This window comes from Tachypleus tridentatus, chromosome 1 (genome assembly GCF_004210375.1).
Source record: "Tachypleus tridentatus isolate NWPU-2018 chromosome 1, ASM421037v1, whole genome shotgun sequence".
Classification (NCBI taxonomy): domain Eukaryota; kingdom Metazoa; phylum Arthropoda; class Merostomata; order Xiphosura; family Limulidae; genus Tachypleus; species Tachypleus tridentatus.
In genome coordinates this window covers 139,845,783-139,872,592 of record NC_134825.1, presented here as the reverse complement: position 1 = coordinate 139,872,592, position 26,810 = coordinate 139,845,783, and the positions used below count along the sequence as shown (strand labels likewise).

General features: G+C 33.8%; 1 protein-coding gene across 16 annotated transcripts in view; it reads right to left on the bottom strand.

Moving 5' to 3' along the window:
* The window catches only part of LOC143225538 (putative ATP-dependent RNA helicase DHX35), a 111,345-nt gene that overhangs the window by 4,142 nt on the left and 80,393 nt on the right, over positions 1-26,810 (bottom strand). For 11 of the 16 annotated variants that reach the window (XM_076455185.1, XM_076455169.1, XM_076455231.1 and 8 more), the window contains 6 exons: positions 25,615-25,710; positions 24,238-24,332; positions 14,992-15,069; positions 12,833-12,962; positions 4,272-4,425; positions 1,067-1,178 (listed from right to left, as the gene is read on the bottom strand). In XM_076455185.1, the coding sequence (XP_076311300.1) occupies positions 1,067-1,178; positions 4,272-4,425; positions 12,833-12,962; positions 14,992-15,069; positions 24,238-24,332; positions 25,615-25,710 (665 nt within the window). Of the gene's footprint in view, positions 1-1,066; positions 1,179-4,271; positions 4,426-7,709; positions 7,836-12,832; positions 12,963-13,525; positions 13,689-14,991; positions 15,070-24,237; positions 24,333-25,614; positions 25,711-26,810 lie in introns of those variants that run through there. The other 5 variants (XM_076455204.1, XM_076455249.1, XR_013013933.1 and 2 more) reach the window with 4 other exon arrangements.

Genomic DNA, 26,810 nt, shown 5'->3' with positions numbered 1-26,810 from the left:
TCATTGATCCATGTTGACGGTTGAATGACCCACTATGAGAATACTTGTCATTCTTTAGAGTTATCATACACTTGTACAAGAGGCATGTTGTGAAGGTTCTGCTTAAAGGAACATACTGAACAAATCTAGTCTGAACTAACTGCCATGGTATCTCATGCAGTGTTTTAACTATACAGAAAGAAGCTAGCATATGGTACTGGTCTATGCTCAAAGAAATCAATTTAAGAAAATCAAATAAAACAAACACTATTTATATGAAGTTCTGTTGTCATTCCATGACTCAAAAAGTGTCAAAAATTGTCAGTAAATTCACATAAAAGTTTTGTGATGCTGATTGACTTCCTGACAAATTCCTCCAGACTTGAAATGCTCCCCCTAAATCATGGAAAGATGTTAACTGTGAAAATAGGAAAGGAAGAGACAGAATAATGATACTAATGGTAAGTATATTTGTTTATACAGCCTTCTGGACAGAAGGAAGACTGCTACTGATCTCAAAAATGAGATAAACCACCATATACCAAATGACAGAAAAGTGTCCAGATTTACAGTATCAAGAAGAATCAATGAGAATGGGATATTTAGTTGTGTAACCAGTAAAATACAACTTTACTTGGATTTCCAAATATTGTGAAGAGATTGAAACTTATTATTAAAAAAGTACATATCTGGAATGTTGATACTTGGAAAAGGGTGCTATGGACAGATGAAACTAAATTTAAAATATTTAGTTCAAACTGTATGTTGTACTTCTGGTTGAAGAAAGTTGAAAGATGTTTATGCAGGAGATACTTGCAAAATAGATGGAATAATGGACCAGTGCAAGTACCTTCAGTAATGATCCATTATGGTATGACTCAATGAAATATTACTGAAAAATTTGTATTTCTCTATAATCATATGAAAGACAATATAACAGTATTGGTATTGAATAAACACATGAAGTATGTAAGTAGACTTCGGAACTGTGTAAGAACAGTTAGAGAGAAACATAACATAACCAACTCTCTGGCTTACAATATATGCAGGTATATAGTTATTGAGCTTAAGCTGTAGGAATACTCACTGTTCTATACTGGTAGTAGTGTGGAGCCAATTCACAAAGCCAGCTAGGTTCAACTGCTGTCACATCCCTCATGTACTCTTTGGAAGTATGAAGAACCTCACTAAAAACCACACTAAACCACAGACAAAAGCAGTATTTTAATTTATATATTAGTCATTAAAAGTAAAATAAATATTCTGGAGTTGGGGAAAAAAACTTGTATTAAGCCTTTTCAGTTATTCTGAAATATTCTTTTAAATAAACTTATTTTAAAATAATGTAATAGCAACTAAATACTAAGAATAGTATAATATATAAACTGTCATCTTGAAACATCACTATAGATTTTTCTGTTCATATCAAATTATGCGTAATTTATCATTTCCAGTCCATGAAAAACAAACTACAGAATGAACTTTCCTCAATAACACATTTTCCTCAGTTTAAAAATTTCTCTGCATTTATGACTATTATAACAATTTCAAGAATGAAGATGACCATTGAAAAAAGTAAAAGCTACCAGGATATTAAAAACATCTAGATTAAAAAGATTTTCACGTGTACAGCCTGGTTTTATAGGTACAAAAACAACATAATTTCAAAATATTTTTCTTGTATAAATTTCAGGTATTAAACATATTCTGCTAGCAAACTTCAGTGGACATGACCGTAAAGATGTATAAAATGTGGAATTAAAGGAAAATGACAGAAACGACGAATCAACAAATGATTTCCACTCCGTGCAGCTGATTTTAAAAACAAAATTAGAAATGTTAATATTTAAGATATTTTTTGCAAACTAAGAGTGAATGAATGAGCTGTAATAAATTTTCAAAACTTTATCTACAGAATGCTTTAAAGTTCTGAAAAAGAAACAAGTTAAAACTATAACCATAAAGTTATTTATTAGCAATTAAATATAAGAACTTTAGGGAATGGATCACTTTAACCTTTTACACTATTTCTCTACAGAAGATAATGACCCAAAATTCTTAGCTAACCTGTACAGAAATTACTTAACTAAGAAAGAAGCTGCTGCTGGGAAGTATCTATCTTTACATACGATTGAGCTTCAAATGGTTAATATATAGTTTGTTAAACAAATATGACATCATCTAAATAGGAGTGAATTATAAACCTCAATCCAGAGACTTGAATGAATTAAAGCTATCACCAAAAGGATGAACCAGATCCTGAGTGAGACTTAAGCTGACAGAATTCTTAAATGAAGGAGCAAAAAAACATGTCCCATACAGCACCTTTAGGCATCTGAAGAAATATAAACCTAACATAGTAGAAGAACAGATCAGTTTAATGTACAGAGAAGGGTCTGAAATAAAGGTTGTATTCATACAGATGATTTTAACTTGAGAGTGGATCAAAGGACTGAAGTTAGGACTAGCACAGACTACATATAATGTTTTGAGACAATATGGAACCTATTGATCCATCTCAACTGTTCCATATGCTAAACTAACTTTTAAAAAAATTAAAGCCAGCCCTAATCATTTATATACTTACCAAGTTTTTTCTTAAACTTGTTTAAATTTTTTGCCTCTACAGTATCTAAAGATAACCCATTCCAAAGGCCAACCACAAATTGTTTTGAAGATGGCTCCTACCCTGTCAAAATTTATACTTTTGCCCTTTAGTCCTTCTATTCTCACTATTAAGTGTGACAAAAAAAAAAAGAGATGATGAATCAATACTCAATTCCCTTGGCAATCTTTAAACACCTTAATTAGATCCACTCTTCTTTTCTTTTTCAAGAGAAAACAATTTGATAGATTTCAGCCTCTCCTAACATGACAACCCATTCATACCAGGCACCATTCTAGTAACATTTCTCTGAACCCTTTCCAACAAATCAATGTCTTTTCTTAAGGTAAGAAGCCCAATGACAATGAAATTATAACCTCTTTAGACTTGTATTCAATATTTTTGTAGATACAACCTTAAAGCCTATTTGTCATACCACTAGCAATAGCACACTGCTTGGATGGCTTTAGAAACTGACTGACAATTACACCAGTATCCTTTTCTTTCATGACACTATTAAGGTTATTCCCATCCTAATTGTATTTACAATGCCACTTATCTTGGGTTTATTATAATTAAAACCCATATGCCATTTATTTGTCCAACTCACTGCACGATATATATCCTTTTGTAAAGTAGCAGCATCCTCTTCACAGCCAGCAACACTTAAGACCTTAATACCATCTATAAATTTAACTAATTTATTGACTATTCCTTCAATTATGTCATTGATGTAAAGTAAAAAGAACAAAGGTCCTAAGACTGAGCTCTGAGGTACCTGGCTTGTGACATTAATCCAGTCTGAATGAACACCATTTGTAACAACTCTCTGCTTTCTTCCACCCAGCCATGCTTCTCTTCAATTTGATAACTTATACCCCACACCTATAGAGAGAATTTTTCACAAACCTTTTATGTGGCACCTTGTCAAATGCTTTCTGAAAATCCCAATACACGAAATCTACACCCATAACCTTATCTACATAAGCATTAACCTTTTCAAAGATTGTCAAAAGATTTGTAAGGTAAAATTTTCCCTTAGCAAAAGCTTGTTGATTATCCAATAAAATTTTAAACTTTGTTGAATGAATGCAGCAATATGTTAAAAGAAACATGAAAGGAAAACAAGGACCACAAAAAGAAAGTTTCCTTGACAACCACTATAGGGGCATAATTATTAAAAGATGACAAGAAACAAATTATATAGATGAAGTTCAACAATGTAAACTACAGCTGGAACTATTTAAAATTCAAATAAAAGACTAATAATTCTCTTGCATTAACTTAACATTACTTTTAGGCCTAAAATCATGAAATAAGTACAACTGTAAATACATGTTCCAAACTGCTGCTAAATCCAAGCAAATATTAAAAAACTTGAGTTTCTGTGATTTTGTAAATGCAATGTAATTATGAATTATTTTGATTGATTAACAAAAATCAATAATAGAACAGTCACTTCATGTACTTTCTCAAGATAAATAATTTTATTTCCTATTGCATAACAGTTTAGTGAAAAAGAAATTACCAGGAAAATGAAAGGAAACCATAAGATCTACTTTCACTGTAATGAAAGCTAAGTAAATGAAGAACAAGAAATTTATAATAATAAGATATTCAAGTTCTTGCTAGTATATGAAAGTTGGATAAAAATGAAAACTACGAACTGGTATAATTTGAACATTACCACTGTGGTGCCTTCTGTGAGTAAAGAACTGATGATGGATGAATGTAAAGTGTGTGGTCTCCACAAATAGTCTTGTATACACCAGAGTAATGTAAGTAGGCTGAATTAGCAAAGAATCCAGCAACAATACAATGGCACACAGCATCAACATCCCCTAAGATTAACAATACATGATAAAGACTGTCAGTATATTTACAAGCAATTTCAATGGAAAAAACCAAACCAAAATTTGTTTATGCCTCTAAACCACAATTAATACTGCTTAAATCCTTTAAATACCTGTCCCATTGACAAACAGGCCACCAAATCATAACGAACAAGTTTAGCTGTACTTGTAATGCATCCACCATACACTGTTGTAATGACACACCTGCAACTTGGTTAATTGTCACTTATTAGTCAGTTACATTCAACTAACTGTCCTAATATATCAGCTTTTTTAAAAACTTGTTTTAGTTTTACTAAATAAGTTTTTGAGATAACTTTCAGATACATATTAATTTTTATGTTTTTAAAATTCTAAACCATTTCATAGAGAAAATATATTATATATTGTTTGTAGTACTAAATCTGAAAAAGGCTAAAAATACCATTAAAATAAGTTTTTCTCTATAAATTCCAACAAGGAACTTGAATAAACTGACATAAACTAATTCTTTGTTAGAATAATTACGTTTCATGTAACAAAACCAGTTATGCTTCTCGTCATAGTATGTGATAAATAATATATAAATCAGTGAAAAATACAACCTAAAATAAACAACAAAAGACAGTATAACATTTATTAAAAGGCACAAAAACTTATGATGATACTAGATAACTTCTGCAGATTTAAACTATCATAAAAAATATTAATTCTATCATCAGTATGAAAAATTTAACATCTATACACAAACCACTTTAAGCTTTAAACAAGAAGTTGCTAATACAGATAGAAATAGCTCATACAAAATGTTTACACTTTACAGTTGAGACTGGAAAGATCATAACAATGCATAAGCAAACTGAGAGATGAATAAATCAAACAATTTTAAATTCTTTATTTTGGCATTCTGTATCTTCAATAATATGATGCCAGTTGTGTAGATGTATGTATACCTGGATGATAACCTGTTGACATGTGCATTTCAAAGTTCTCTGGATGAAGGCAGTTGAAAAACGTAATAACTTTTGTCAACCCCTGACTGGTGCCACACCAACTTTCAAAAGATTTGTCTGAGCTTAATAGCTTACATATAGAGGTTACATAAACTTGTATATAGTCATTATAAAAAGCTCATTTTCCACTATATTCCAACCATGGTTATTTTGAAATTGGTAAAATGTTTTCATCATGGCCTACATGTAACTGTAATACTGTAGCATTTAGAATAAAAATTCAAAGTGTAAATACAAATAAATAGCATATTTTATAAGAAAATCATAACCAAAATAATGTCATTCCTTTTGAACAAGATATGTAAGATCTTAAAAAACAAACAAACTAGGTTTTATGAGGAAATCTCACAGTACTGCATGTATTGTTACACACAGTGAATAAATAAATAAATTGGCTTCTTCAATTGAACATAAAGGTTTAATTTGCCATAACTATTTTTGTTCAAGCAACCTTATTCTATTTAACACTGTTTATGTTTATAGTGTGTAGCACGTAAGCAATATATTAAGTTAAACATATTGTATTATTTAGTTCAAACAGTACAAACACAAGAAACAGAAATATATGTGACCACATTTTTATTATCTATAACAGTGTAATAAAGCAAGTAAATGAAAACAGTAATAATCAGAAACACTAATTTTGATTAGTTGATTATTTCTGTGAGCCTTAATGTTAATACAATCAATTTTTTCCAACTCAGTATTTTTATATGGATTAAAATGACACTGTGTTTTGAAAAAATTGTTCTCTTCCTTCAAAAAGAAAAAAAAAGAACTGTAGTTCTGCAGGTCTAATATGACAAATTTAAAGACCAATGAATATAAAATTTAGACCTATTTCTAAAGCAAACTGACCAAAAATGTTAATAATAAATAACTATTCAAATAACACCCATAAGTAATTCATTCAACCTTTAGTGCATTTATTGTGTTTATCATCTTCTAATGTCACATTTATTTACTCATCTTCATGTTTTTCTACCTATGAACCAAATCTATATTACAGAAAAATAAGATCACACATACACAAAGTTTTTGTGTGGGTCTAAAAGTTAAATAGCCTTGTATTTTTCAGATCATGTTCTGTGTGTTAAAATCTATGGTAAGTGTTTCAGTTCCTTGATCTCATTTTTTGGTTTTACATCAAAACCATCAACTCAAACAAGTTTTCCTTCAATCATCTTCTCATGGTGTTTAACTTCATGATGGGCATGTGTTCTACTCTAACCTGCCATTCAATACCACATGCATGTCCAGCTGTTTAGTTTATATTGTTTTGTTGAAGTTTTCATCAAATACTAGAGCAGAGTTAACAACTTACTTCCTGGTGAATACAAACACTATAAAGGATGCTACTGTCCTCCTCACATGATCCAATTGTATGATTAGAGTTTCATGAGTGATGGTAAGTCATATTGTGCAAAGTTCATGAAACCTCTTGTTATAGTATGTATGATGAACTGAACAAACCACATAAATCATTAGTATTTGTTTATCTCACAGAATCACTTGTAGACACAGTTGGACTGAACACACAGTAAGTTATGGGATTCATTTTCATGCAACATTGGAAATACATATTTTTTTGTGTTTCTTACAATGTGCATCTGAATTGAGTGCCTTTACATACATCATTCCAAGTTTGAAAAACTTGACACACACTGTGTCTCACTTTAACCATGTGTAACACTTCCTATCCTCCCACCACTTATGAAACACATATTCCCCCATGTGAAATCTTATAACCTTTCAACTTGATATGGAAGCTTAATAGTGCAGGTCACAAAATATGAACAAAGATTTGCCATTTGCATAACATTCACTGTGCATACCTGGATGCCATATAGCTTTACTGTTTATACAAAAGTAGTTCCAATTTGTCACAGACCAAAACAAAATGGTCTAACTCTCAGTAGACATACATATTATATTATCAGAAATATGAAATATGCATTTCTACTGATAGAGAGAATGTTTCATTGTGCCCTGTAATTGTAAGGCTCTGCAGGAATACTGTACCAGCTGAAATGTTGAGGTTTCAGATTGTCTTTTGATTGATTGATTGATTTAGTGTTTTATGGCACAAACCAGCTAGGCTATCTGCGCCAAACATCCGGTTAAAAGGTAAAAATAAAGTAAATGTAGTAAAATACATAAAAGAAAATGAAGGTAAAACAAAACATCATTGAAAAACAGAAAAAGTATAAAACCAATGTTGACACCTAGTCTACAATGTTAAGAGAGAAAGCAGAGTAAAAGAAGTTGTAAAGTACTTACTCTAGCAAAATGGTAATGATCATAACCCACCAGGTAGACTAACAGGTAAGTTGAAGAACCACCGTCAGTCACCTGAAGTTGGCCTTTCCAGTCATGGTTCCGGGTTATGTGTCATTATGGCCAGTACTAAAAGGTAAAGTAGTAAAAGTGTTAAATGACATGCAGCAAAAGTGTAATAACAACTTGCTAGGACGACTAACGAGTAGTTCAAACGGACAGTTCAAACAGCAGCGTTAGTCACCTGAAGTTGGCCTTTCCAGTCCTGGTTCCAGGTTATGTGTCATTATGGCCAAAACTAAAAGGTAAAGTAATAAAAGTGTTAAATGACATGCAGCAAAAGTGTAATAACAACTCGCGAGGACGACTAACGAGTAGTTCAAACAGCAGCGTTAGTCACCTGAAGTTGGCCTTTCCAGTCCTGGTGTCGAGTTATTTAATGTTCTGGCCATTTTCCAATGTCAAATTGAACTAGAGAGAATGAAACTATAAAAAGGGAACCACAATTAAAAAGGTGTAATGAATAAATATGCAACACTTAAATGTGATTAAAAAGATTAATGGCCATTAAGAAACTAAAAACTTTATCAAGGTGGACAGTGTCACCATCACCAATAACACTGTCCAATGTTACAGATAAACCCTGGGAAAAAACATGTTTAAAATAGTGCCGTCGTTGAGAATCGTAACGATGGCAAGAAAGTAAAATGTGGCTGATAGTGATTTGAGTGTTACACAAACTACACACTGGTGCATCAGTTCCAGATAAAAGAAAACGATGAGTTAAAAAACTGTGACCAATGCGTAGTCTAGTTAGAACAACTTCCTCCTTCCAAACCTTACAGAAGCTAGATGGCCAAAGCTCAATATAGGGTTTTATTTGAAAAAGCTTGTTGTTGCATTGCTCACTCCAAGTGGACTGAGAGCTGGCACGGAGCCGAGCCTTGAATACAAGACCATAGTCCATGTACGAAATAGGCACAGTGGTGGTAGTGCCGGAGCAGATAGATTCAGCTGTCGTGTCTGCAAGCTCATTCCTGTGAATACCAACATGGCCTGGTATCCAGAAAAACTGGATAGAAGTGGCAGTCAATGAGAAATGGGCCAGTCGGTTTTGAATATCAGCGAGAACAGGGTGTGAGCCAATGTGTAGCAATTCCAGGGCCAGTATAGAACTAAGCGAGTCAGTATAAATAGTGCAGTTGGAGTACTGCTCAGCTTCAATATGATCCAGGGCAAGAGATATGGCATACAGTTCAGCAGTGAACACAGAAGCTGTAGAGGGGATTCTGTGCGCAACCACTGAACCGCAGCAAACTATAGCAGAGCCCACTGAATTACCTGATTTGGAACCATCTGTATAAATGGGAACGAAATGATCGCTTCAAAGATGTTCATTAAATAAATGACGGTACTTCCAATCTGGAGTATCTGCCTTTTTCAGATGACTGAAAGAAAGGTCACATTTGGGGGTTGTAATAAGCCATGGTGGGATGGGCTGACCTGTGGAAACTGCAATATCATCCAAGGACAGACCCAATTCATCCAATTGCGCCTGGATGCAAAGGCCAAACGGAGTAATGGCAGATCATCTGTTCTGAAAAAGTACGGCCCACTGAGGAAGGAAAACACATCCCCAGGTGGGATGCTTTGGTAAGGAATGAAGTTTCGAAGAATATAGTAAAGATAGTTGCAAATGGCGAAGGTGCAGAGAAGGTTCATAAGATTCAATGTATAAACTTTGAACTGGAGAGGTGCGGAAAGCCCCAGTGCAGAGTCGAAGTCCTTGGTGATGAACGGGGTCCAGCATCTTTAAGGCTGAGGGTCTGGCAGAGCCATAGACTATTGATCCATAGTCGAGTTTTGATCAAATAAGAGCACGATATACCTTTAACACAGAACATCGATCTGCTCCCCAACTGGTAGTAGAGAAGTACGAAGTTCAGGATCAGGGTGAATACCGCGTTGGCGGAAAAAGTGCATGCAAACGGTTTTAGAGAGAGAGAAATTAAAGTTCTTCACCCTAGTCCACTTCAGTACACGACTGAGGGCAGTTTGTAGTTGCCACTCAATATATCTCATGTTTGATGACTGACATGAGATGTGAAAGTCGTCGACATACAGCCCATTCGCAATAGTGAGAGGGAGTTGTTAAGTGATGGCATTTATCTTTATACTGAAAAGTGTGACACTCAAAACACAGCCCTGAGGGACTCCAAGTTCCTGTACAAAAGAATGGGAAAGTGTCGAACCCACACGAACTTGGAATCTCCTGTCCATTAAAAAATCTTTAATAAACATCGGTAAATGGCCATGTAACCCATATGTATGGAGGTCACACAAAATGCCATACTTCCATGTTGTATCATAAGCCTTCTCAATGTTAAAGAATATTGATACAAGATGTTGGTGTTTGAGAAAGGCTTCTCTGATTGATGTTTCAAGTCGAATTAGGTGGTCTGTGGTGGAGTGCTGTCGTTGGAACCCACACTGGGTGGGCGAAAGAAGGTTGTTTGATTCGAGGAACCAAACAAGACGAGCATTAACCATCCTTTCTAAGGTCATACAGAGACAGCTCGTCAAAGCAATTGGACGGTAGTTTGAAGGAATCTTGGGATCTTTCCTTGGCTTAGAGAAAGGTAAAATAATAGCCTGGCACCAGGCATCAGGAAAAACATTCTCCTGCCAGATCCGGTTAAAAACAATTAGAAGGACATCAAAAGAAGCAGGAGATAGATGGTGCAGCATGTCATAGTGTACATCATCAGGTCCAACAGATGTACTGCCAGATCCATGAAGGGCCATTTTCAGTTCCACCAGTGTAAAGGGACAATTATAATAAAAGAAACAGTCAGTTCGAAAGGAAAGAGGTGAACGCTCTGCCCGAGTCTTGATGGCCAAGAAGGTGGAGTGGCCAACAAGCAGAAGTGCAAGATAACTGGCAAAATCTTTCACCTAGAGTATCAGCGATGTTCCAGACATCAGCCACCTCCTGACCATCAGAGAGTAAGATCGAGAGGGGGGCAAAATTGTAGTGCCCACTGACCTTTCAAATCCTGTACCACATGACCTTGGAACTGGTGGTAGAAGATATGCTAGTTGTGAACTTAATCCAAGATTCCTTCTGGCTTTGATGTCTTACCCACTTAGCATGTGCACGGGCCCGTTGGAATGCGACGTGGTTTGAAAGTGTGGGATATCTACGAAAAGTATCCCAGGCCCGTTTTTAAGCCTTCCATGCTAAGTGGCAAGCAGGATTCCACCACGGACAAGGATATCGTGGAAAACGTGTCTAGGTTTTAGGAATACACTGAGCAGCTGCTTGTATAATACAGCCAGTTACCGCTGCCACTCAGTCGTCTGTTGATGGCTGACAGATGATGGCAGGATCAAGTTCTGCAAGAACAGTGAAAGTGGACCAGTCTGCCTGATCCAGATTCCAATGGGGCACGTGGGTAGGGTGGCATCGACCATGGCCAGTCTCTCTCAAAAGCATAGGAAAATGATCACTGCCTTGTGGATTATTGGCAACCCTCCATGAAAAGTGGGAGAATATTGAAGGGGAGCAAACTGAGAGATCAATCGCGGTAAAGGACTGACTAGGTGCATGAAAATAAGTGGAAGAACCAGTATTGAAAAGAGAAAGATTGTGATCAGAGAGCATACGCTCTACAGATCGACCCCTCCCATCAATAACAGCACTTCCCCAGAGGGTATGATGTCCATTAAAGTCTCCCAGGATTAGAAAGGGAGACGGCAACTGTTCAACGTGAGCATCAAGTTCTGATTGATCATATGTCTCACTTGAGGACAGATAGAGAGAACAAACAGTGATGGTATGACCCAAGGAAACATGAATGGCTTCGGCCTCCAAGAGTGTGTTGAATGACAAAGACAGGGTGGGCACATGCTGATCAACCAATAGTGCTACCCCTCCATGTACTCGTCCATCACACAGCCTGTCATTTCTGTACAGAGAATACTGCCGAATGGTGACTGTATCAGCAGGTTTCAGAAATGTTTCTTGTAAGGAAAGACAAACAGGATGGTAGGAAGCAATCAGTGTTTTGATATAATCCAGATTAGAACGTAAACCCCGACAGTTCCATTGTATCAAGGTTGCCCTTTTTAATGACGGGTAGGCGAAGTGGCTGGAGAACCCTTCTGTTTACGATTACGTCTTTTTTCCTTACTATTCTCAGTCGGAGGAGGTCTATCAACCTCCATGGATCCTGCCCTGGGTCGATTGGGCAGTCGTCTTTTGATTTAAGTTTTAATAACATTTGTTTTAGATAAGGTAAATTTAAAAAAAATCAAAATGGTTAACCCTTATTTGTTATTCATCCCCACCTGTTGTAATTATTATTGATTGTTTCTTTATAGTGAAGTACAAAGCTAAATAATGGTCTACCTGTGCTCTTTGCACTGTGGGTATCAAAACCTGGTTTCCAATATTATAAATTCACAGACATACCACTGCACCAGTGGGAAGCAATTATTAATAAGATGGTGAAAATCATTAACTGAATGTGTGTGTGTATAGCCAGGTAACTTGTTTTAATTTTATTTTAGAGAAGGCCCATAAATCAAGCAAAATATTAAAACATTTTACAGAAAATATGATCCTGTTGAACACTTTCATATACATTTCCTCTACCATGGTGTAAGCTTCTATCAGACATTGGCAGCGATTCCTCAGAAGAGTACCAACTTGAAATACCTCAAGACTGATGAATACCATTAAAATCTTTAAAAATCTGAATATGAATATCATTGGTAATTTAACTCATTTTTCTAACTCATCTAAAAACCAAATTATTGTGAATATTAGTTATAGGATACCTGATATTTGTAAACACAAATCACACAAAAATATCATTGATTCCAGTTCTTTACACTTAATGTGGTGAGAGAAAAAAATTATTCAATATGATGCAAGATGTGGACCACATAGGCTGTGAACTGGATAAAGGGAAGTCTGAGGATTAAACAACCAATATGCCAGTAACACCATCTACAGTCTAGTTCACAAAAATGACCTAAAAGTTTCAAAATAATCGAAGATAATGAGAGGTTTCCAAAACCAGAGATTTTAGACACTGAAAACTGTTCACTGCATAACTAACCTTCTGTTTTCACCAGAGGTATCTTGAATTTGGTTAAAAATTTGGCAAGTTGCTTTCTTATTTCTTCTGCCCTCATTAAGCCTTTGTAGTTGAGGAAGTGCTGTGTGCACCATTTTCTGCTTTTGTTCTCCTGAAAAGATTTATAATAACAATGATAATTTATTCTTTCATAGTATAATGGTAATACTTTCTATAATGCACTTGATTCAGTACCATTAATTATGGTTGATGGCCTTAAAACTAAATTTTCTAGAAATGAGATAAAATTTGAGTCCATTTTCTGCATGTAATCCTTCCAAAGTTCAGCTCTAAGTGGTTTCAGAAATCTACTAAATTACATTCTTTAACTGAAGAAGTAGGAAAATAATCCTTCACTAGATTTCATCTTGCACAATTAAATGATTCACTCAACAGCTTACAGATGTACACAATAAGATTTTACACAACAAAGGGTAAAGAACTATAGTGGTTAGAGTATATTAGTTAAAGTTCTTTAAGGTACATTTGTTTTCTATTATCAATAAAACTTTATTAAAAGGCTTTCTATAAGTGTTTTTCTTTCTGTAAAATAATAGAGTTAAAGTAAACTTTAAATCTTTTAGTTAGAGGTCTTTGTTAACAAAGAAACTAAGTGGCTTAGATTTGCGAGCTGTGATAGTATTGTATTAAATTACATGTGATTACCTATGTATGAAAACTATAAACATTCGCTTCAATGAGAAGACATCAGATAAACTGAGATAAAATTACACAGTTTAGAGAGGTGCTGCATCTGTTTAGTCTACTGCAGGTTATTGATCCACAGAGTTTTAGCATTGCAAATCTATAGACTTACTGCTGCCTCCTCAAAAGAATGCTGAAAATGTAACAACAAAAACTAAAACATTTAACACAGTAACAAATGTGTAATTTTTGGAGAAGGTTTTGTCTTCATCAGGTACAAGTTATTTACATAGAAATATAGCATAAAACAAAAAATCACATGACTCTTTTGATATTCTATATTTTTATGAATATTTTATTATCTGTTTAAAATTGGTGTTTTTACTTTTCAACAGATATATTATGGATTTATTAAGTAGCACTGTTTGTAAACATCAAGTTTTGTTTTATTAAATACAACTTTTATTATGGAGGAGAGTAAATTCCAGATAAAATACACAGGAATACTTATAAAAACTGTAGAAATACATTCCAGAAATTATGCAAATGCAATACACAAAGTGTATGATGGGCAAAAATACTTGTATTTTTAGTTTATAATTTCATTTTGTTTCTTTTACCAATCTTTGCTGGGGTTGGATGCGAGTCAGACTGACATTAATTTCACAGATATATCTTCAGTACAAATACTTTGTAACACATCTGATTTTGTGTGTGCAACAGACTTGTATATTTTACTAAAAGTCTGTCACGTCTTACAACAAATTCAGAATTACCTTCAGCATTCCTTCCAAAAAGGAGGCCCATTAGTAGACCAACCCCAGACATATTAAGTAAATACTGTACAGCATTTGCAACTGTTTATAAAACAAACTGTGATAACAGTTTGGTACACTACACACACCAAAAAAAAAAGTGATTCATACTGTACAAATAGAATTATAATAGAATTTTGTGAATGTGTAAAACTGGAGACCAGAAGTAATCAGGTACATTGTACAAGTAAAGGATACAGTTCACTGTTTGGGTAGATTAAATTAAGGTTTATAAGTACAAATTCGTGCAATAAAAACTACATGGTTACTAGCATAGAAGGATGATTAGTTGAACTCATTAGACAAGTAAACCACTTAGCTCTACTTACTAGTATAAAATATAGTTACATGTTTATGAAATTTATTGTTAAAAATATCAGTTATTGTCTTAACTGATGAAGATAAACATAAAACAAACATTATCTATACATCTGTATTTGGTAGACAAACAGAAGGACAAAGCAAACAGAATTTGTTCATAGTATACAGAAATTATTAATTAAAACAAACTTAAGTACTTCATACACATTGGTAACTACGTGGTTGATATAGAGAATATGAAAATCTGTCAAAAAACCACCCTTTATCATCATCATCTGACTTTTAACATAATAAACTAAAAGTAGAATTTTAACATTTTTCTTCAAGACAGATATGGAAAAGTTTCAATAAAACCATTACCTTTATGAAAGCATTGTACACATTTAACAAGGTAATGTGATCACCCTCCTTAACAGAAAACCCGTACTTGGCTTTTCGCTAAAAACAAAGCAAAAATAATGAGTAGTATAAATTATAACAGCATTGTAACATGCAAACTAATATAAGTTATCCTATATCACTATACAGAGAGGCTTTATGGAAATTCCCAATACATAACATGTTTATGGTGTATGTGACTAGGCTGGCAAAGCATGATTTATTAATGGTAGTTGAATCAATTCTGTTAGAGGCATGTTTTTAAATTGTTCTTATTTCCCTTAAAATAATACATAAAATAATCAGACAGAAAGAAGACAGACAATGTATGATGAAGAAAGACAAGTATGAGACCATATCACATTAAGACTGGAAGTTATAAAAACTCATTTCCTCTTACCTAACCCAATATAAATTTCCAATAAAAGTAGGGATAGTAGTATTTCCACAACAATTTACTACAAATGCAAACATTAGACAACTGTCAATGAAGACTTCCACTCAATAAAATAATTCATCACAATGACTGTGCTACAATATATAAGGCCTTAACTGAAACATGCTTTCATCAGAAACTTCAACAAACACGTATAACATGTAGTGTATAACATCAAAGCTTTAAAAAACTATCCCTTTTTACAAGCTTAAAACTATCATGGTCAATACATGTATGTAACTCAAATAATATAAGTTAACATTATTTGCATGAGCTGGGAGATCAAAGTGCAATGCCATGTCCTTTTATAGAATGCCATTCAGTGTAGTGTTATGTTTTAAATGTTAAATTTATCATCTATTCATTTTGCCACACACTGCTAATTTATCAAGTTCTGATGGTACAGGAGAGATAATACCAGATATAATTAAAGAGATACTAACAAAACAACAAAAACTGTAGATTTATATTTTTTAAATTCTACAGGTTATAAAAGTTCAATGTGTGTACTGTACAGTGAAATAAGTATTTTTATTCTTACCTTGAACATCGTCTTGCAGACATATCTTGAGTACAAATATCTTCATAACTGATTTTGTTTGTTTGTGTATGACATTTTACTAAAAACATGTCACATTTTAGGTAGGTATACAGAATAAATTAAGAATTATTGTCAGAATTCCATCATTAATATGTTATTGGTCTAATGAACCAACCCCATGCTAAGTCATTTTGGCCACCCTTTAAAACACCATGTAACTATGAAACCATATTTACTATAACTTTTGAATTTATAATTATAGTGCATCTCAAGGAAATTTGTAAGCATTACAGGTCTGTTTTGCACAAGAAATCAGATTTTTGATAAACTATTTTTAATAAGTATTTGTCTGTGAATTTACAAAACCTTTACTGAGTCAGTTTGAATAAAAGATGATTTTCATGCTATGAATCAAAATAATTCTTTTCATCTTATACTTTTCACAAAACCTCTAGAACTTCTTAAACAAGGGCCAAGTTTCTTCTGGAATTACAATTATTTACTCCAAATAGCCTCAGGTTTTTTTAATGATATTAAATGACAGTGGGTTTAAAACTGTTGTTTTATTGAACCATGTTTAACTAATATAAAGCAATTAAACACCATCTCTTTAGTCTGAACAAATCTCAATCTCACAGGGATCCATTAGCTTTCACCAGTCAAACAAACCAATCATCTGAAGTAAGTTTTGTAGAATTTACTTTTTTTTGATGGATCAATTTCTGGGAGAAATACAGACATTTCTTAAAAAAAGGGGATACGAGAAAGGCATGTTAATGTGTGTTGAACAAATATAGTAATATTTCAGTAAAGCAGGGTGAGATTGAAATTTTATATCCTTTCTTGTCAATATCTACAGTGCATATTTACAACTGGTTGAAAAGTCTAAAATCCTTAAAAGCAGAGAGAAAGTCACTATACAATGTATCTGGCAACTCAGATAGGTAAAGATTCACAAAGTATCTACATTATTTCTTTAAAAAATTAAGTTATGTATTATACAAACTTTATTTATAACATATGTTATATGTTTATTGATAACATAGTAGTTTAATTAAATTCTGACAGGGACACTTTGACCCATTCAGGATTAAATAAAATGTTTACAAATAATTTCAGTATTAATTATTTTATTTATTACCTATACTATAGATAAAAGCATTTTTGTTTCTCTGAACACCAGTGACAGGAAACTGCGAAACGTGGCAATACTTTTGCAGGAACAAACAATAAGCAAAATGTTTATAACCCTATTCATAATGGTGTGGCTTGTTTGTTTGTGTTATGAAATTATACAATTTTACATTCAAAATTTAGTTATACAACTTTATTAACAATGTACGTCAAAACATTCAGAATCAAAATATAGTTTACAATTCAAACTTTTATATTATTCAAGTTAATTTTTTAACCGCATGACTTTTTGGGGCTGTCATTTATTCTTTTTGCTTACAAACATTTTAAAATGTTTATCCAATTCTCTAGATAGTAACAAGCTAAAATATAAACTGCCAATCTCTTATCTTCTTTCTTTATTGAGATATGACTAAGTTTTTCATTCCAGGCTAGTATGTGCCTCCTTTATTCACCATATTTTAAGAAATCTCTATAATTCTGTCTTACATTGTTACTGATCATGTTTATAACCAACAGAAAATACAAATTGTAAAGTGTATATATCAAATGACTGGCCTTTTTGTTACAGTAGGTATGAGATGGTAATTTGCCTTCAGAGCTCAATGAGTTCAGACCAAGACAATGTTCCAAAGATGAACTGAAGTATTTTAAACCTATCTATAGGTTAAGTAGAGAGTCAAATAAATTACAGAAGTTTACATACAATCTAATTTACTGAGTGATAAATTTATGTATTTCTAAATTTCATATCTGAAAGCTATATGAAAACAGAGAGAGACATATATTACAAATGACAGTAATGAAACTGAATGCCAACTGGCCTAGAGTTAAGTTCTATATTTTTGTTGTATTTTATGTACAAATGTTTTTTTTATCTAATGTACAAATTAAAACTTGTTAGATATGAAAACTTAAACAAAAATAAAAGAATAATTTTGTCATCACTCTTTGTATAATAAGTATGTAGTTTAGAATGTCCATCCTGCTTGTCATGGTTCTCAGACATAGTTCAAAGAGCAGAGCAATAAAATAAATTTAAATGAAAGCATTTTGAAAAGTTAAGAGGTTTAAATTTCTTACAATAAAATATTTTAATCTACTGTTATAATCTGCAGTCATTGTGATAACAAAATATTTTGCTTCTTATCTGTTTCCAACTTTTGCTACAGTTAGCATTGGTGTATAGAAAATAAGACAAAGTTTTATGAAAAAAAAATATTCTGATATTCATTTTGGAAGATTTAGATCTTACTCAAATGAAATATGAAAACTCTAAGATGACTAGTATGAAAACTGCTTTTAATTCAAACTGACCAGTTAATGATTCACAAATCTTTATTTCAAATACTTATTTAAAAAAAATTTGATTTTATTTTGTATAATAGACTTGTAATATTTACTAAAAGCTTTCAAAAGTTCATGAAAATACAGAGTTATAGAACATACAGGTTAATGATAGTTGCAAGGTTAGTCAAATATCACAAGATCATGTAATCAAAGTTAACTATATTTTATTAAAATTTAACTTATATTAAAAGTTCAAACATTTCTTAGAAAGTTATGTTTCTACTCTGAAATATATTTCTCATAGGTGCTTCCCTCTTTTCACAAGATTAGCTATTCTTATCCAGTACTGCCCTTTATATGCAACTCAATCCCACAAAGTATAAAAGTGGGTAAAAACAATGGGTGTGTTCATAGGTATAGAATAGCTATGGCATGACAGACTGTACTCAGTAAGTCAACTACATCCAAAATACATGCTGCTGGTAAACAACATCCACATAGAGTAGGATGAGGAACACACTGTCTTCATCTCAAGTTCAAGAGACTGGAGGATTCTTAGAGTTACTCTGATTCCTGAACATGACACATGTGGTAGCTTTGATTTATTGATCCTGGAACCTGACTTCCAGCATTAAAAGGATGTCCATACAGTATAAATCAACTCCCCTAGCAGTGAAACTGACCATACTATCCATAACGCAATAACATCTTCAAATTAAGATACAGCAAAGGATATCAAAAAAGACTGACCCACAAAACAGAAGTATGATTGAGGGAGAGAAATAGACAACTATAAACACGTGAGGGCTATTGTTGATTGGTTCTACTTTAAATCCAAAACCCAGCTATGGGGTACTGACAGCCATGGTAGGATGAGGACTCCTAATTAATGTGTTGAACTAAGTTTTGATGTGTGCATATTATGTATTGGAGGATATCACATCATACACACCCACAGAACACCACCACTCTATTCTGCACTGAATAGTTGCAGCCATTTTTGTGTGAAACCTGTTCAGAACAGTGCCTCCACAGTCGATCATCCCAATGGATTGGAATTGGAAAGTGATAAGAGCTCCTATATTCCATGAAAAGAGAGAAGGTGACAATGCAATGTGGGAGTCCAAAGGAACACCATCAGTTGAGACAATGCAATGGATGACCATGAATGAAATGCTATTTTTAAAAACAGACCACACTGATTTATTCAGCATAAGGCATAACAGCAATGGGCAGATATTCTCTTCTGCTTTACCCATGTAATCTACAGGTGATATGATCCAGACTGAGCAAAGTTATGAAGCAATTACCCAGAATTCTGGTTATTCACCCAGAAGCGATCTTATAGAGCACCTCACCTCAACAGTAAGCATTGTGAAGTCATGGAAGATAAAGAGCAAGTCAATACGGCTGTACAGTGCAGATACCAAATTGAAGAAAACCTGGTCAGGCACTACTCGCCATACATCAGGATCTATATAATATGTAAATAAAGCAAGAGCTCCTGAAAGGAAAATAAAAAATAAAATTAAACTTACCTAGTCAAAATCACACAGAAATCTGAAGAACAGCGACAGATGGAAGATGAAAACCTGAGGAAGAAGAAACACTGACATGGTGAAAGTAATGAGAGATGAACATATTAGGTGTAATTTGCATGTCAAACCATAAGATTTCCTCCAGTTGCTGGTGAAGACAACATGTGAGGGAAAAGGAAGAAGATGACAAGAAGGAAATAAGCAAACTGACACAAAAGCCAAACCCAAATGGTAAGAGTAAATATTGAAATATCCTAAACAAAGGAAGATTGCCAAGGCATAGAGTTAAGAAAGGGTGCCATGGGAGAAAGCTGTGTAGGAAATATAACAATGAAGAGTAATAAAATCCTATCCAGATCTGGATGAGAGTATATGTGAAAAATAGAAGAAGTCACCTTTCCTCGCTACTGAGGTTTTTGAGAAAAAGAAATATATCCAGATAAGGAAGGAAAAAGGTACAGTGGTAAAACATACATAAAACATCAATGTCAAACAAATCAGACTGTCAACATTACAAGCTAATGGGAAACAAAAATATGTTTTAAGGGAAAGGTGAAATAAGGAGCATGAGAAAAGTGATTAAAATGGAGGTAAAGTGAGGAAATAGAGGACCACATTAATATTCCAGTCCAGAAGAGTAGGCTATCTGGGGAAGAGGGACAGTGAATCCATAAGTGATGAATTACATGATAAGGACAGGGAAAGCAAGAATTTGACAGTTTCAGAAGAAATAATTGGTAAGATATGAGGTGGTCCAATAACTTGATAGCAAGAAGAATGAAATGCCCTGGTTGAGAAGTCATGTGAAAAACTCCACCAATTGAGGAACATAGCTCATATGTGAAACATTTCCCATTTGTACTGAATCACCTTTATTGGAGAAGGATGTATTAAATGAAACAAAAGGAAAGTTATTTGATGAGAGAAACCTGATTTCCTCACCAAGAACTGGATAAAAGCCATGTGTGAAGATGAAAGATTTGTATGTTAAAGCAGTAACCAATATTGAAGAAAAAAGTTGGAAGACAAAGGAAGAAGTGCTGCAAGGAAAAGTTGCAGTTGTTTTAAACATTGAAACCATGGTTAAGCTGTCAAATAATGAGCAATAAGAACTTCACATAGAGTGATATGGATGAGAAAGGTCACCTGATGAAGTAATTGGATAGGAGGATAAAGATAAAAGAATTTGTGGGACTAATCCTGGTTGAAGGCATTAACAGCTAGAGCCCAATGATGAAGTACAAGGGACCAAAAGAGGGATAACTTGCAACTGAGGTATGTGGCAAATGCATCTTTGCAGGAAAAACCCACCAACTGCAAAGCCACCAGGAAACCAGGGGTATCTAAAGACCACTCTGTTGGACATATTTGATCAGGACCAGAAGGACGATCTACTGTGAAATTGAAAGCACTTAGAAAGTGATGCACAATGAGATGAATGTGGTGCATTTGGTTTCAATATAGTAGATTCAGCAGTTGAATACAGACAGATCTTAAGATTTAACTGAGTTCCCATTTTATGATTGATATGTACTACTACCATAAAACTGTCAGAATGAATCATCACAACACTAGCTCTGGTAAGAGGATGAGAGTGATTCAAATCCCACTCAATCAAGATAAGCTTGAGGACAGTGATATGCAGAAACCTTTAACTACAGACCAACAATCTGAAGCCTCTTTGTGATTTACCCATGCACACTAGCCCTGAAGGGATATATCAAGGAAAAGATGTAAATCTAGATGAGAAAAAGGAATCAGGACTCTCACTGACATATGGGCCTTGTCCAACCACCAATGCAGATTGTCCGTCAGTGTAGGAGGAATGGTAATAGGAGATTTCAAGGATCCTGAAGAAGGTTCCTTTGATTGTGAACAGCCCACCAAAAGATTGCATATGCACATGACTGTAAAGGAACTGTAACAACACTGAAGATCACATCCCCAGAAGCAATAGAACCTCACAATCAGAAAGTAAGAGAGCTGAAAAAAACAAGGTGAAATAACAGTTCCACCAAAGCAGACACAAGAAGGAGCTTACAAGTATGGCTTGCCAACTTCAGTTTGAACTGAGCCACAAAAAGCCTGTCATCCATATAATGGTGAAATTACAACCCCAAAGAATGAATATAACAAGCAAAAGTTTGACCACCAGACAGAAAAAATAGGGGGTGGAAGCCAGTCCCAAGGGTAGGATGTAAAATTGATAAATTATCCCACGATGGATGAACCAAAGATGCCATTATGATATGAGGATGTGGAGATAAGCAATGGTGATGTCCATCTTGGTCATCCGTACGCCCCAAGAAAATGCCCAATGTAGGGCGAGAAACAACTCCATCATAAAACAACTGAGATATGACAAATCAATGCCAGGCCTCCAGTCCCTGGTTTTATTGGGAACAACAAAGTCAAGAATAAAAAGCTGATGATATAGAAGATGGCCCACTAAGATAGTAGTTCCTGAACTGCCTATGATAGATGCAAACTGGTCAAGGTATCCTAAGGAGGAGATAAGAAAATGAGTATAGAAGACACAGGAGGTGAGGATAAAAATAAAAGTCATGAGCCCAATCCATAAAACTTGAAGAACCTAATGACCCTTGATGAAAGTACATCAGTGAAAAATAAAATCAGCAAGTCGAGCTCCCACTGAACTGGAAACCACTGGATAGTCACTGATACTGTTGGTAACGTAACTTGCACCACTGAAGAAAACGACAATGATGCATCCTGAGAAAAAGGGATAGGGAATGGTTTGGAAGGGAGATGAACGTGAAATGGTAATGGGTACCATACTGGGTTCTGACTGACACACACACAGGCAACAAGGTTGAAAGGGCAGACTTTTGATGTGCTGATACGACTCTTTTATTTCAAAGACTGGGGGATTATGTCACAGAAGTATTACCTCAAAAATGGGGCCATATGTAAATCCAAAAGATGGTAAAAGAACAAGAATTAAGTTCACACAAGGACCACATATGTAGAGCCAGAGACAACAAATTAAATAACATGGAGGAAAGGAGTGAAAGGATGTCCTAAAAAAAACACCTCAGGATTTCAGTGGAGATTCTCAGAAAGGAGATGGATGGTTGAATGCTATTGTAAGAAGAGTTATGAGGGTAAGATGGAGGCTGGAAAATTGGGCATGGATCAGACTTACAGAAGACTTTGGGGTCATACAGGAAGCAGGTGAAATAGAACGTAACAATTTCTGGTACAGTCCAAAATGTATGCACAACGATATATTAGAGCAAACTGATTAGAAGAGAGTGGAGATGAGGTATGCTAGTTCCATCACTAAATTCTGAGGTGAAATGTTTAGCAAATAGGGAAGGGAAGATTGGTTACATAGTAAAGAAGTAAGAAGTTCATAAGACCTAGGGGAAAGGGATACAACATATCTAAGAAATGAGATCCACAAAGACTATATTAGGCCTAGCTGATCCTATGGGAAGGCACAAGAAAATCAGGAGGTGGAAATAGGCAATATAAGTTCTCATATGCCTGAACAGGCTCAGCTTGTTTGAAAGCAGGTGGAGCAAAATTTGGACACACAGATTAACCTCCCAGTCAATAAATGCAGATAAATCCTCCAATGAGTAACTTGAATCTGCAGCCTGAGATATAGTACTAGTCACAGATATGACCCTCAAAGAGGTAGCATAAACTTTGGAATTCATAATGAGCAAGAGCCAACCTATAATCAAAAGTATAAATAACATTACCACTGTAATAAACTTGGGTTAAGTTAAACTGAAGTTAATAAACAGTCTTACAGAAACTAAAATTGAAAATAAATGAAAATCACTTCATTAGTATACTAAAGACGAACATGAAATTTTAAACAAACAAAAAGAACATGTTTGAGCACAAGTACTGCCAAAAGAGAGGGGATAGTTCAATAGAATCGTATAGGGTGAGTCACATGCATCATGCACATCATGCTCCTATGGTGAAGTAGTGATAGATGATGATTTCCATGAAAGACATGCTTGAATCAGATGTTTCCAATAGGTTAGGAGCAGAAGGCTTATGGCATACATTATTAAACAATTTGCATGTAGAGAACAACACTGGAAGAGAATAGTTAATACTGTAAAGAGAAGTACTGCATCAAAAACTAAAGTAAAGAAATAAAATTATCTTAAACATACAATGGCAAAGACTTAAGTATATTTAAGACATTAACATGGTGTTGAACTGACAAAAAAGTAACAAAAATCAGTAAATAATAAAATTAATTGCTACAGAATGTAACAGTATTTATGCCTAAACTATCTTACTGCTTGCAGTCCTTGGCCTGGAGGTGAGATAAAAATGTTTTCAACGTGTAACATGGCAACAATTATGACTGCTTCTTCTGAACATTCAAAGTCACCTATAGGTTATAAAGATACCAGAAATTTCTCATACACCTATAATCTTAAGCATTAGCACTATCTGATAAATTCAGCAATTATGTAATAACACTTATAATACAACTTATATAAACCAGTGGTTTTCAAAGTGTGATCTAGTCTAAAATACAAAAGCAGCACCATTCTTCCCATAAAATCTGATTTCTTTTTCCACTGGCAAGTGAAAACATATCAAATACAACTGGTAGTTGGCCCACAGTATTTTTGAGAATCACAGAAGAAGAATAGAAAAAAAGGAGTTTATGAAAAGAAACTAAATTTTAACAATATGGAAATTAAAACGGGTCGTAATAATCTTTATATATAACAAAGGACAGATGAACACCATTCTGAATAAAATGTTTAACTCTACTTATATAGGCCTGGCTCTTTTGTTCATGTCATAAGATTTTATGTTGTTATTTCCAAAATTCAAATTTTATAAGAAGCAAAGTTTTCTAACTTTCTTTCTGGTGTAACATATTGTGAAGAATTGGCTAAATCACCGTCAGGTCCAAGATTTTCAGGAAGAGGACTTGCTTCAAGTAACAAGGGATTACAAATCCAGAGACAACCTTAGATTTCTTTTCGGAGTGGATGGGGGCATATGCTAGACCCATTACTAGATTAAACCAATTTTGATTAAATTTGGTTCATATGCCTCAGTAATATCCTTTAAAAATGTTGTTTAAGTGAATAAGTCTTTAGACAAATAATTAGAATTTCACAGCCACTTTAGTTTAACTGCCATAATAAAGTGAAGAAAGGCTCAACAGGATGAGAAAGTAACAAAGTATGTGAAGCTAATGAGAAAAGGATATAAATATTATACCTATATAACTCTGCAATCAAGTTACCATAACTGCAACACTGTATATGTGTAATTTTGTCACTGAATGATCATAACTTATTAGGTTACAACATTATGTATATGTAACCTTGTCAATGAATTACCATAACTTATTTATATTAAACATGTATAATTTTGTCATCAAGTTACCATAACTTATTAGGTCACAATATTATACACACATAATCTTGTCATCAATTAACCATACTTTATTGGTTAATTTAGCATTATAAATATATAACCTCAATGTCAAGTTACCATAACTTATTAGGCTACAATATTATTCATATATAACTCTCTTGTCAATCTAGAATAACTTTTTTGGCTTACAATATTATACTTAACCATTACTAAAGGGAAATTCATTTTAATTTTCTTCATAGCTGATTTTTTACAAGCTAACAAAAACACACCTGACACAAGGAGCATCTTAGCAAACATAGGATGAAGAGGAAATTCAGACATTCTTAACCCTAGAGGAGAGGTCAATTGGCCATTGTCATCAAGAGCTTAATGTAAAGAAAAAAAAACAGAAAACTAAATTATTATCTTTATTAGGAATAATAACATTCTAATTCTTAGTCCACAGAAAAATATAACTTCATAAATCTTACACGTTTAAGCAGTAAGCAAATTACTTAGATGTATACAAGTTCAGTTTTCACAAATAAATGTATAGCCCTTTCACTTAATATTAATTAAAGTCTATTTACCAACTCATAATATTAGTAATTACAATATATGTGATTAATAAAACTATTTCATTATAAAAGGATTAATAGATGAGGTTCATGTTACTGTAACAAACAGACATATATGATCAGATGTCATATGTTGTAAAACAGGTCAGATTTGTTTCAACAACAGACCTTCTTAACAGTTATTAACCAGAGATGCAAGTTCATACTAGCAGTTTCTAAACAGTAATAATAACTGTAGTTAATATTAGCGTAAAGCATCTTTACAACTACCACATATAAACATTCTTGCAGATGCTAAAATCTCCACCAGCAATCGAGCAAAAGATAATATTCAAGTCAAAACTTACACAAACTTTTTACTACTAAGCATAAGCCATTTTGGTTAATAATAAACAAAAACCATTTTGATAACTGATAAACACATTATTTGTACACTACTAAATAAAATTGCTCTTGCAGCTACTATGTAAAAAACACATAGCTACAAAATGTTAGTTAAGCTGTAGTACCAAAATAAGTCACTTTTGTAGCTATTTTGTAAAAAAAAAAGTTATAAAACCTAAGCCATTTTGAATTTGTGATAGATACTTATCTCTGTTCACAAAGTAGCTTTCCTCATTTGTGCAGCCCTCTATATACACAATTAGCACTTACTACTAACATTAAGTCTCCCCTCCCTAAAATCACATGATTGCACATGGTAGAGCTGCACTGTCGCATGCAAATAAGCAGGTAACAACCCTCCACCAATTAAAACATGACATCCTCCTGGCCAACTCTGATTGTTAACTTTCGATACAATAACTTATCTTCACTTACATAATAGCTATAATTCTACGTTGAAATAGTGGAAGGATCAGTGCTACAGTTACATAGATTAACACTCTTCAGGAGTATTGAAAGAGAAC